This window comes from Atta colombica, unplaced genomic scaffold (assembly GCF_001594045.1).
Source record: "Atta colombica isolate Treedump-2 unplaced genomic scaffold, Acol1.0 scaffold105, whole genome shotgun sequence".
Lineage (NCBI taxonomy): Eukaryota > Metazoa > Arthropoda > Insecta > Hymenoptera > Formicidae > Atta > Atta colombica.
Window position 1 is genome coordinate 3913746 of NW_017259190.1, and position 11930 is coordinate 3925675.

The 11930-nt window shown below is 42.0% G+C and overlaps 2 protein-coding genes across 5 annotated transcripts; both read right to left on the minus strand.

Moving 5' to 3' along the window:
* Positions 1 to 6187, minus strand: LOC108690067. Its single transcript, XM_018197165.1, has 5 exons — positions 5904 to 6187; positions 852 to 991; positions 391 to 540; positions 162 to 317; positions 1 to 59 (listed from the first exon to the last, which is right to left on the minus strand). The coding sequence occupies exons 2-5, from the start codon at positions 988 to 990 to the stop codon at positions 25 to 27; spliced, it is 480 nt and encodes a 159-aa protein (XP_018052654.1). The 5' UTR covers position 991; positions 5904 to 6187; the 3' UTR covers positions 1 to 24.
* Positions 6188 to 6537: 350 nt separating this feature from the next.
* On the minus strand, positions 6538 to 11595 carry LOC108690051 (PAB-dependent poly(A)-specific ribonuclease subunit PAN3). Of its 4 annotated transcripts, none has more exons than XM_018197124.1 (9): positions 11002 to 11595; positions 9868 to 10132; positions 9527 to 9787; positions 9058 to 9433; positions 8845 to 8961; positions 8522 to 8761; positions 8076 to 8358; positions 7446 to 7800; positions 6538 to 7381 (listed from the first exon to the last, which is right to left on the minus strand). In XM_018197124.1, the coding sequence occupies exons 2-9, from the start codon at positions 9943 to 9945 to the stop codon at positions 7265 to 7267; spliced, it is 1827 nt and encodes a 608-aa protein (XP_018052613.1). In that variant the 5' UTR covers positions 9946 to 10132; positions 11002 to 11595; the 3' UTR covers positions 6538 to 7264. The 4 variants fall into 4 exon arrangements, with proteins under 4 accessions (XP_018052613.1, XP_018052630.1, XP_018052640.1 ...); XM_018197141.1 differs by having other exon boundaries at positions 10949 to 11005; XM_018197151.1 differs by lacking the exon at positions 11002 to 11595 and adding an exon at positions 10584 to 10752.
* Between the last annotated feature and the right edge of the window lie 335 nt (positions 11596 to 11930).

An 11930-nucleotide genomic window follows, 5' to 3' on the forward strand; every position in this document is an offset into this window, starting at 1 on the left:
TATTGGAGATTGTATGGCGGATAATTACTGCTTGCCCGATTTCTTGTTCGATCGATCACCTGGAAACAAAAAAAAACAAACAAGGGCTCGCGCTTGCTGCTTAAATTTTCTTCACCTACGGGCTGTCACGACAAATCAATCGACCGAACGAGAGATATTACCTTTGGCAGATTTCTTGGTATTGGTCTCTGGTTTACACCTCTTGGTGAGCCGTCGCGTCTTCTCGCAGGATGTATCGCTGTTCGCTTTCAAATTATCGATTCTCGTCATCATCTGATTCGCGCATCCGCTCCACGTGCCTTTCTCGTATCGACATGCTGCGATCAACGATCGAATTAAAATGCATTCCCGAATTCGCTTTTTGCAACGATGCATTAATCGCGGACTCACCTTTCTTACATTTCTTCTGTATAGTCTTGGTCTGCTCGCAGGATTTGTCGCCCTTCTTGAGGCTCAGAGTGCGCGACCGTGTGTTGGTATTTGAGTCGCATTCCGACCATTGACCCTTTACATATCTGCACGATGAGGAGCTGCCGGATGCTGCGTCAGCAAATGCGAAACGTCAATAGAAACAATTGGACGTAACGTCGATCAAGCGAATAGAGAAAGAGGGAGAGAGAGAGAGAGAGAGAGAGAGAGAGAGAGAGAGAGAGAGAGAGAGAGGAAAGGAGGGAGATCGAGGGAGATTTTTAAGGTCGACAAGAAACGACTTCTAATTACGCCGTTTATATACGTATGTTACATATATATATATATATATATATAGATGGTCTATATTCGCGATCGCTCGATAAAACAACGTCACGATGAAAGGAAGGGGTAATGGATTAATTACAGAAAGAAATACTCACTTCGTTCCTTAGTACCACGTACTGTTCGTACAAGCACCTCTTTGTCATCCTCCTCCCACAGATCAGCTTCCGCTCGCGCATTCGTAAGAATCATCAACAAGGCGACGGCCACGAGAGCCAAACTCCAGCATAGCTTCATTCTGTTGAAAAAAAGGAAAGAGAACGGTCCATCAAGCACTTTTAATTATAACTTTAATAGTTAATTATTGCACAAAGTAAATTTGCGGTACTAGAAGTGAATTGTTTCGACATCAATAAATATTTCTTCACAAATACGGTCCAGATTGTGGGTTTAATAATTTCGCAATATCGAATTTTCAAGTTGAATCAATAAATTAATTATTGTGATGAATCAACGACGTAAATTACCGAACCGAGAAACGTATAAGCTTCTCACAGCGACGCGCTTTGATTTTTTTTTATGTGCATTCGGGCTTCGTTCTCGCGAGGCAGTCGGCGAAGCGAAGATTTCTTTATGCTGAATTTCACACTGACGTTAATTAAACCCAGTCCAGCGTCAATCTTTATTAAAGCGGCCTGTCATTGCCGATAACTCGCGATTTACGTCACGAGGCTGGCATAAAGAAAGAAGCGCCATGACGCGACGTCGACGTCGAATTCGCGGAATCCCAGTTGATGCGGTTATTAAACTTTTCGGAGCGATGCGCTCCGTTCTCGTTACAATTCGTCGCGATCTCTCGCGATAGTGGCAAGTGGTCCTTAACGAGAGAACCGCAAAAGATAATTAACCCCGATCGTAGCATCGCTCTGCAAATGGGATCGCTAAAAATAAAATCTTACGTCATCGCGACTCATTCGCATTTTAATCCTTAGTACTAGATAGTAGATAGTCTATGTGGTCGTGGCGGTTAAGCGCCGTTCTCGTTTCGACAATCTCGTCTGCGCTTCCGCGATAGCCGCGGAAACTCCTCGTCGATTTTGATAACGATAATTCTCAAACGTTACAGCGTATTAAAAATCTATGCATTCAAACAGCAAAATATCTCGTTGCAGCTTTCAACCTATAAGTTATAAAATAACCATACAGAAAATGGAAAAAAATAAAGTTTCGTTACATTAATTAGAATTCTGGTAGATTCAATCAAAAAAGTACAAACTACAGACTACTTATAGTTAAAGCTATGAAATAATTTAGGCGAGATAACCAAACGTTCAATTACAACAATCAAAATTCTGATTGGTATTATCAAAATTCGTTTTGTTTGTTTTCTTCTCGTTGGTACAACCAGAACATTTTTTTTTCGGCGTAACAATCGGCACTCTCATTTCCTGCAACGTTAACAATAACGTTAAAATCCATTTTAATATCCCTGCAAATCCAGCGAAAAGAGATTGGTCCGCATATCAGTCCTGTCCAGTCCAGCGTGCGGAAGCTGAAGATTGATTTATTGGAGGGTGCGCGGCGATACGAACGCATAAACGATTGGTTCAAGGTCTCTCCTTAGATCGATGCCATCGTTTCGCATACGATTGGAGGTGATACGCCTCTGACAACGATGAACCAGGCGACCACCAAGGCCGTGAAACTAATTAATCATCAACGATAATAGGACGAGTGTCGCACGTTTCTACATCGGCAGATGATGATGGATTATTCTCTATGTAATACCGGGATTCATGTATAAGCAGCGGCATAATCTCAGCTGCTCCGCTCTAAATCTGAGAAGCGTATTCAAGATTCAAAGACGGGTCTCTCACGAGTTGCGGAGAAACCACAGACCTCAAAGCTTCCAAGATCCCGAAGCTCCAACTCGATTCTCAGGAAGAGAGCGAGAGAGAGAGAGAGAGAGAGAGAGAGAGAGAGAGAGAGAGAGAATTGAAATGGCGGCGCTGTGACGTATGTCAAATATGGTTCAAAGACCTGAGATACACAGATAGAATAAAATGCAAGTTTAGAGCCCGGAAATAGAACATAGGAGGTGGATCTAAGAAAAATCAAAGAATGTATAATCTATTAAAAGAATGGATGTGCGAGAGTCCAGAGAACTTGGAGACGACGCGTTTCGCTCGTATCGTGCGTTTTGCTGCACGCATCTTTCCAGTCATTCTGGCTATTAGCCGACATTGAGACAATCAGCACTCGTCAGCAATCTTGTTGGACCACCACCGGTCGGTCGATCGGTCGGTCGGTTGGCTGATTCTCCTCCCCACGCAAATCTCCACTTATATTCGAACAATTCGTAGGGAAAATCGTCCGCGACAGCGCGCTCGGATTGATGAAATTGACAAAATTATCATCGCATCAGAAACAGCCGGACGTGAATGAGACAGCGAGCGGAAGTTGCCTTGTTCAAGTTCGTCGTCGGACCTATTGTCGCTCCAGCAACATCCTGATACAAATAAGTAAGAGAAAGAGGGGAAAGGGGAGGGAGGGAGAGAGAGAGAGAGAGAGAGAGAGAGAGAAAACGAGATGCGAAAAAAAGATGCGGAACAAGAGAGAAAAAAAGAAGAAGAGAAATATCGAGTAGATAATATGCCGTCGAATATAGACCGGGGACACGCGGTCAACATGTCCGAGAGCAAGAGGACGTTGGCCGATGTCCAGATATACTCTCTTCGTGTGTCCAACTCGCGAGTACGAGCACATCAACTCTTGTTTTTCTTTTTTCGCACGCGTAGATGTTTCTAGTCAATCCTACAAAAAAAAATAGATCTTTATTTTCAATGGATTAAACGGGGAAAACGCAAACACGTGCAGATGCTTGATAAAAAGTCTGTAAACATAAAGCATTCATTTTTTCATTCGATTTCTATATAAATATAGGAACACAAATGTCTTAACACCCGAAGTTAACATGCATATCGGAGAAGGCATATTAAGATATTTGTGTACCTGTGATAAACAGGTGTCTGGCTGACCGTTCGTGCAGAAGGACTGAGGAAAAAAAAATCATCACGTCAAAGTGTCATGTAGCTGATAGAGTATCGCGTTGTGTGAAAAATATGATACCGTAGGAATGAACGTTCGAGGAATATAAGAACGAGCGTTCAGTTTATCAACAAAAATTTATCAATAAAAAAAAAAAGAATAATAATAAGTCTTGTAGATAAAGCACGACGTTGTTGTGTGCACGATATAAAAGATAAGAGAATTGACATGAATTATAAGTGAAACAGACGCTCGAAAAGCGCGTGATTCATGTCGCTGTCATTTAAGACGTATTATATAGAAGTGCAAGCAAGGCTTTTTCTCTCATGGATCGAATCAATTTCAACAATCGAATTTTCAAATCGCAAACAAATTCCTCGTCTAAAATTTGAAATTCTGTTGGTGCAAGAACTTTTATTTCTATGTGTATGTGTGTATGTGTGTGTGTGTACGTTTTTCAGGATTGCGGAAAACTTTGCTGTGACTACCGTTCTTCAGAATCCTCATCTTTTTAGAAAGTTTAAGAACTTTTAGTACCTTAGAACTTGGATTGTTTTCAAACTCGTACAACAGCAGGAGAATAAAAGAAGAGTTTTCAACTCGGATTTTACGGACTTTTATGCACTATCCTATTATGCTGTACAAATTTATCATCCTGAAAAGCGTTGATTCGTCAATCAGCATCAGGGCACAACAGAATGAAAATGATTTATGTAAGTTGTACACAAATAGCCCGCCCTTCGACCTTTCTTTTGTCTTCTTCTCTTCTACCGGCAACTCTATAGGCCGATCAAAAAGCAATACAGAGACAATAAATTCATCATGTATTTTACCGAGGTCGTTCGCATTATTTCTTCATCCGTCTGTTGCACAACTTGATCTAGAATTTTTTGTTTACCTTCAGTATATGATAAGTAAGACGGAGTCGACTTAATTTGACGTGCGAGAGGTGCGCGAGAACGGCTGCAAAATCCTAGAAAGCAAGAAACTAGACGTTGCGTCGCCTAGAAACAAGCTTTACCTCTCGGCCTCCGTGCCCGCTACTATTGCGCCCGCGCGACACAACTTATAAATAGCTTGAAAATAAAGGGTTAAAAGGTTACAGCTTGTCTGCCGCAGCCCTAAAAAACTTTGCACCGTTTTACAGACCCACGCGTCGGTCACGCGGCTGTAGGAGTAACGAAGACGAATTGGCCGTCATTTCGCGTCTCGGCCCGCGCTGCTCGAGATTGCTGCTCGTTGCAATTTTGTCATTCGTTTCGAAACGCGAAGGTGGTCCCCGACGAATACGCAATTTCTTCTATCTACGCTGAAAAAAAAGCAGTAAGCGGAAATGCAAAATTCTCAGGTTTCTGAGCGAGGAATAAGATTTCGCCAACTGTATAATCATCGGAACTTGCAATCAGCACGGTCCTCGTTATCAATCGTCCCTCGGATTTATCGAGTCGACATAGACTCGAAGTCTTATCAATTTTTTTTTAATCCGACTTCTTATCATTCGGTTTCCGAAATCTGTTTATAAAAGACTCTTGATCATTTCAGATATTTTTGTAATACTCTAAAATACTTTTATATGGTCATTCAACGATCATATAAACTTCAAAGACTATGTCCATAAAAAATCTCGGGAAATCAGATAAGATTTCTGACCCTTAATTTTTTGGGCCCTAAAAATTGGGTCATGAAAAATTAGATAGAGGAAGATAAAGAAGCTCGAGACTCAAGATACGGAGCAAAAGCGATAGTGTATGAAGGGCGCGAGCGGATACTGAAAGAGCATCGATCGTCGTTGTGTGGTAGACACGCGCGTACAATAAGAAAAGCCGCTTTTAATTTCTGGTCCCTCGGTCCTTCTCGACTCGTATCAGCCGCGCGCGCTACAGGAGCTGGACCAGCGACAGAACGCAAAAAATTCTCGGATCTCCACCGGAGGAGAGCGACGAGAATCAGGGGCGGGTCTCCGCTCCGCTCCACTCGTTCGCGGAAAATCGATCAGCAACGCCGGGCGGCGGCGGCAATGGCAGCAGCGTTTCGTTCTTTCTCATTCTCTCTCATTCTCTCTCTCTCTCTCTCTCTCTCTCTCTCTCTCTCTCTCTCCCTCCTCTCATTCTTTCTCTCTCGCTCTCTTTTTTCTTTTTCTTCCTCTTATGCAAAAGACTCACCTGCCACAAGGATACCAAGCAAAGGATCAAGCTTGATTGACTTCCTAACGTATTTCCGGTTGATAATTATCCGCTTACGTAGCCGCGGCGACGCTCAACGAGGAGGATGCTGCGGATAGGAGATCCGCTCCGTAACGCGGCTGCGTGATGCACCGTAATCAGCGCGTCGGATCTCGATGTTCTGTATGCCTCCTAAGCGTTGCGCTGCCTGGACACCGTTGACTGCTACTACGTGTTGCTGCCGTCACTGGTACTGCCGCTATCGCCACCGACCAGAGTCATCCCCCTCCCCGAGTCAGTCCGGAGTCCGACATCCCTCAGGCGCCATGCATATCCTCCCCGCTCCAGTCACCAATCTTTCCCCTTCTTCATCACCGTCACCATGGTGATCATCCCTCCTAGAAAAGAGAAAGGCGACTGGATAAATAGAAATAGAACTATGTGGAGAGAATCGTACAGGATGTTTCAAAATGAAATTAGAGTCTATTACTGAGCCTTCGTCTTTGAAAAGTAAAAATTTCAGCACACTGACGTTGAGGAATATAAATGGCATCAAGCCTACTTTCTCAAAATTGCGATTAAAAAGGAATGACGGGATTCTAGAATTATTTTGGTGATAAGGAAGAAATAATGACAACGTTAGTTAGGATTGCTTTCAAAAATAAACATTTATTTCAAAATTAATGCTTACCATTAATGCTGTATCCTAAAAACTAAGATCTCTATCCTAGACACCGAGCGTGTTTAGGTGTTGTCTTAAGATTCCTTATAAGTTTACTGCATTGTTAAGTTGTGTACAATTTTGTATAGTACCGTAATGGGCTTTATAGCGAATCCAAATCCTCGCTGATTCGCGAAATCACATGATACCCTTCAAGACTCACGCTTCGCCACAAGAGATCAAAACTCCAAAGATCCAAGGATCGTTTGACATAAGAATTTAAAGATTAAACTGAATTAGAATTTCAAGGATTACAACATTTGACACTTTGAAATCCGGGATTAAATAAAAAATTCATCATTATAAATAAGAATTCCTATGTCTAAAGATCCTAAGATCCAAACTGGAAAATCCAAAAACCCAAAAAGATTTAAGGACTCTACTAATCCTTAAGATTTAAAGACCCGAAAATTTAACATCTTACATTCTAAATGCAACGCATTTGTAATGCGTTCGTATCTAATTAATTCGACGATCAAAATTATGTATACAAAACTGAGTTGCGCGTTATTTCTTATATCACCAAACACAATTCGACAGTTCTCACTCTCCAGCGTTGCGATAAAGAGTAAAATGATAGTACCGCTAAGTGATGATATCACATTTATGGTTCGGAGTATGCGCTATTGAGGACATATCCTTAAACAGCATCTTTCGTAGATTGTACCAGTTCACCAAATGAAGTTTCCAAACATTGCCGTAGTTCTGCGTAACTTACTACTAGAACACTCTGCTCATCTCGAGACATGAGGCATATCTGTAATGGTACATTTTAAGATTACTTTATGTACACACATTCCAAAAGTGTTAAGAATCATTACCTTGTCCTGCGAACCCGAATCAAGTTTATTCAAGCAGGATACAACATGCGCAAGATCCAACCAAGGTCTTCCATCAGCTGTGACTTGATGAAATACATAGTCCCTAAACAATTTGAGCATATAACGATCGCCCGTCTCTGCCCATGTAGGTTCCATATTAAGCTCCGGCCTTTCGTTGATGGTTGCTAACTTGACCAGCAATTTAAATAATCGTCCGTTTTCTAGTTCCTTGGCAAGTTCGTTCTCCAGGACATCCAATCGTAACTGGGCGGCATCCAACTGTGTATAAAATCTTGCACCAATCATTGGCATGAGATCCGTGACACTCTTACGGGATTGATTCGATAGCAAGTACCTAAAAATGTGTCATACTATATTTAAAATATTTCTAATTTGTCACTGTAGATTGGATTACAATAAAAGAAACCATAATTTTCTTCTGCTCTGTCCATTGACACATTAACATGTTTATAAAAAAAAAACTCACTATAATAAATTTTAGATATATATTGAAGATCTTTTTCTAATATATATTGAAGATCCTTTTCCTAGTGGTTATTAAAACTTTACACTTAATAATTTTTAAATCAAGTAATTAAGATTATCAATTGTCAGAGAAGGCAAACTTACAGAATAAGATTTCGAAGATCGGTGGAATAGGAACGTGTAATCAGCTCGATAGAGGCTGACATATTGTCGCGATGGACGGCGATAAGACTTCGACATGCCAGTGCTAAGACCAGCTTACCAAGTGCTACTAAATCTTCTTGCTGATAATGTGGGATGAGGGTAAGTGGATTTGCAGTGTTTCCATCTAGAGTGACCACATCTGGAATGGCGACACAACTCAAACGAAGTCGTGTCCGTGATGTAAGTAATACCTTGGTGGGATCTAAGCATCTATATGCCAAACCTGTAAAACGTAGATCAAGTTAATACAAAATTAAATTAACAAGAGGAATTAAATGAAACGAAAATTTCAAGATTTGTGGGTATGGAATTACATGTTATAAAATACTTATGGCTCTTTAAAGCAAATCCAATAAAATGAGGACAACGAAATAGTACATACTAACCAGCGGCATGAATAACACGAAATGCGGCAGTGAGTTGAATGATGTAGCTCCAAATAACACTTTCCGGTAGCATGCTACTATGTTGCTGTCTTAGAATAGTGTTCTTGGTATGACTATAAGGCCGTGGTGCATTGGGATCCGACGAGAATGGGTCGGTATAACCGTTAAGCTCAGTTGAGGCAAAATGTTTATTCAGTAATGTCTCTGAGGCAGGGTGATAATCGTATACAAAAACCATGGCTAGAAAAAAAATTAATTCGGCAAGAGTGCGGTATGCATAAGTGATGTACAAAAATAAATGAAAGTGCATCTGAAATACGGACAATGATCACCGAATGCCTTGGTGGTAAAAACTTCTCTCAGCTGAACTAGATTTGTATGTGACAATCGCTTCCACATGTCAACCAGTACCATACACTTGGTGTTGGCAAGTCGGAAATCTACAAGCACCAAGTACAAGCAAAATATAAAGTGCCAAGCTGATAATATTCTGTGATATTTATTAGTAGGATCCTCGAGTCAAAACTTAAACTCACCGTGAATACGACGTAAACAGTATCGCGTGCCAGTCTTGATACTGGTGGCCTTGTATGTGGAAGTTTGATACCCAAGAACCGTCGAAGCAGGTTTATGAATTGGCTCCAGAGGACATAGTTCGTGATAATTGTCAACCTCATTAGGTAAGTCAGGAAATCGTACGATATCGGGTTGTGCTAATGTCAATGCGTTCTTTTGCAGGATGTCCAGTCGCAAGTTTTCACTGACAAAGAAGCTGGGAGCAGCCTGAGGGGGAGGTGTGGAAGGAGCAGAGGAATTATTAGAAGAGGGTGGTTTTGCCGTTTTCACAGGTTGTAGATGTGAAGGTGTGCCCGGATAGACGTAACCAATCTGTCCCGTTGCTACGGATCCAATCTAATATTAAAAACAGTGCAAAATCTTCTCGTTATATCTTGTTTAGTTAAGCAAGTAAAACAGGCAGTAAAACAAGTCAAGACTTGGACTTACGGCCTCAGTGCCATCCTCAGATCCGACAGCGTCGCTGCTAGTATTCCCAAAATAGAAGTATGTTGTGCCACCTACATTTTCTTGCGAATGGGTATAGGAGTTGTTAAAGAGATTCGGCGAACTACTATTGCTGCCCGTAAGGCCTCTTCCTGGCACAAATTCGGGACTGGCAGTTACCTTCTTTTGTGAGTCCAGAGAAAGATTGGATAAATGCTTGGTCATTGAATTAGTGCTCAAGCCTATGCCAGGACTTTGATGATTCTGTGTAAGACGATTTATACAAAATAATTATCCGATATCGAGATCATTTTATTTCCATTAATGCAAAAAAAAAGAATTACCATGTAGGTAGCAAGCTTGGACTCCGATGGAACTCCGTTTGTTTGAGGAGTGTATGCGACAAACAACGATGGGTCCATCGCTTCTTCAGCCACTGCATTTACCACTTTCGTACTTATCTTTTACCCTTACTCTCTATATTGTTCTTAACAAATTCACCACCCACTTACTTCTCTTCTTACTCACACTAACTTTTATAAATGTTCTATCTTGACGTTTTCTTTTCTTTGCTTTGCTGATGTAAATCGAGGTTCCAGCCTTCCGAGCCTGCAACATATTCTCAAACATTATGAAAAATAAAAACTGAGTGAATTATATGAATAAATAAATATATGCTTCTAAACATATATTAATATTCATTCAATAAATTCTTTGTCAGTCTAGACTCTCTTTGTCAAGCTTTACATATATAATATATCACGTTCTCGCGTTTATCTCACGAAAATGAATTCTCCCAAAGGATAAAAGATTCAACGGCTGCAAATCTAGGCAAAACAATGTACCTTGACAATAAATCGATCGTACATAAAGAAAATCTCCGCGATGTTTAATTGGCACTTTTTTTCTTCGAGGTCACGATAACGAAAAGACGAAACGAAGAAGATAAATCGCAAAAAAGGAGCGTTAAGGGGAATCAAGAGTGTACGCTACGGCACAACGAGATCGCCGACGCGACGACTTTCATGGCGAATGAAAATAGAGAAAAGAGAAGGAGCACCGAAGTCAGTAATGGCAGCTGATTTTGACAACAGGCCGATGCGACGGAAGGCGCGCGACGCGGGCAACGCGACGCTCCGCTCCGCTGATTCCGTTCGACTTGGCTCGGTCCAAAGCGAGCCTAAGGAATGTTCGTCAACGATTGGAACGCGTCCGGAAGGCGTGCAAATGGAACGCGGGGACGTCAGGAATGTCGGGATACGGCGGCAACCGCCGACATAACCCAACCGATTCGCGCTGTCACCGCGCGCCCGCGTCGCGTCGCGTCGCGTCGCGGCGTCGCGCCGCCGTTTTTATTCGGCGCGCGGAAATTCCGCCGCGGCCACCTCGCCGCCGCGAATCAAATGAATAGACAGATGGACGAACCGTCGCTCTCTTTCCCCCTTCGGCCACTTTGCCCGATGACGCGCGATTCTTACAGCGAAGATCCAAGGAGTGTGGCGGTGCACCGTACAGTATTCACAGCATGCCTCCATTCAGCGGACGATAAAGGAGAAAGCTCACAGTCCACTCCATCTGCTCCGGCTGGCCGTGCCGTATGTGCGTGCGTGCGTGCGTGCGTGCATACGTATGTTCGTGCATTCGTGTTTACGACGCGAACTCTCGTTCTCTCCTCATTCTCTCCCCTATCGCGGATTTCTTTCCTCTTCACTACGTGTGTGCGTGTCTATCACCACTATTAAGTATCCGGATCGCGACGCGGTCTTCTCCTCCTCCTTCTTCTTCTCCTCTCGTTTCTCCTATCCCCCTTCATCAGGCAACTCCATCGGTCGACGGTCGCCCCCCTTTTCGCGAAAGCGTGCGCTCCCGCCAGCCATCGCGGCCCCTTCGATCGCAGCTGTTCCGCGACGCGGCTCCACTTTGGAGTTCGGTTCGGACTATTCGGATTTCAGTATGTACTCGACACGGAGAAATGGCGGCCGTGTCAGAATGTGTGGCACATCGAGTACGTGGACCATGCTCGTTGCTATGCAAATATGAATTATCGATCATCGATACAAATTTTTGTTGACATGGCATTTTTCTAATGAGAGACAGATGATTAACATATTGGTAAACAAGGATGAAATGATTCATAAAATGAAATAATTAATTCATTGAAATGAATTAATAATGAGATTCATTGATTGATTCATTCATTCATGAATTTTATCGAATAACTGCGCTGACAATTAAGGGAACCGATTTTGATGCGACTATATATATTTATTTATTTAATTGCTTATCTCAAAGTTTAGGGGTCGAAATTAACCCCTAGGAATAAATTAAAAAATTTGACACCGTTATTAAAAATATGAAGTACTAAATAAAACTTTTAATTGTATAATAAAACAAGACTTTATATATA

What these genes read in the sequence shown, in the direction of transcription:
- LOC108690051 (XM_018197124.1), bottom strand. Translation starts at nt 9,945, where the DNA reads ATGGACCCATCGTTGTTTGTCGCATACACTCCTCAAACAAACGGAGTT. An exon ending in CAAGGCATTCGGTGATCATT is followed by an intron (nt 8,762 to 8,844) that starts GTCCGTATTTCA and finishes TTTTTTTTCTAG; the next exon opens with CCATGGTTTTTGTATACGAT. An exon ending in GATCTTCGAAATCTTATTCT is followed by an intron (nt 7,801 to 8,075) that starts GTAAGTTTGCCT and finishes ACACATTTTTAG; the next exon opens with GTACTTGCTATCGAATCAAT.
- LOC108690067 (XM_018197165.1), bottom strand. Translation starts at nt 990, where the DNA reads ATGAAGCTATGCTGGAGTTTGGCTCTCGTGGCCGTCGCCTTGTTGATG. An exon ending in ACGTGGTACTAAGGAACGAA is followed by an intron (nt 541 to 851) that starts GTGAGTATTTCT and finishes TTGCTGACGCAG; the next exon opens with CATCCGGCAGCTCCTCATCG. An exon ending in ACAGAAGAAATGTAAGAAAG is followed by an intron (nt 318 to 390) that starts GTGAGTCCGCGA and finishes CGTTGATCGCAG; the next exon opens with CATGTCGATACGAGAAAGGC.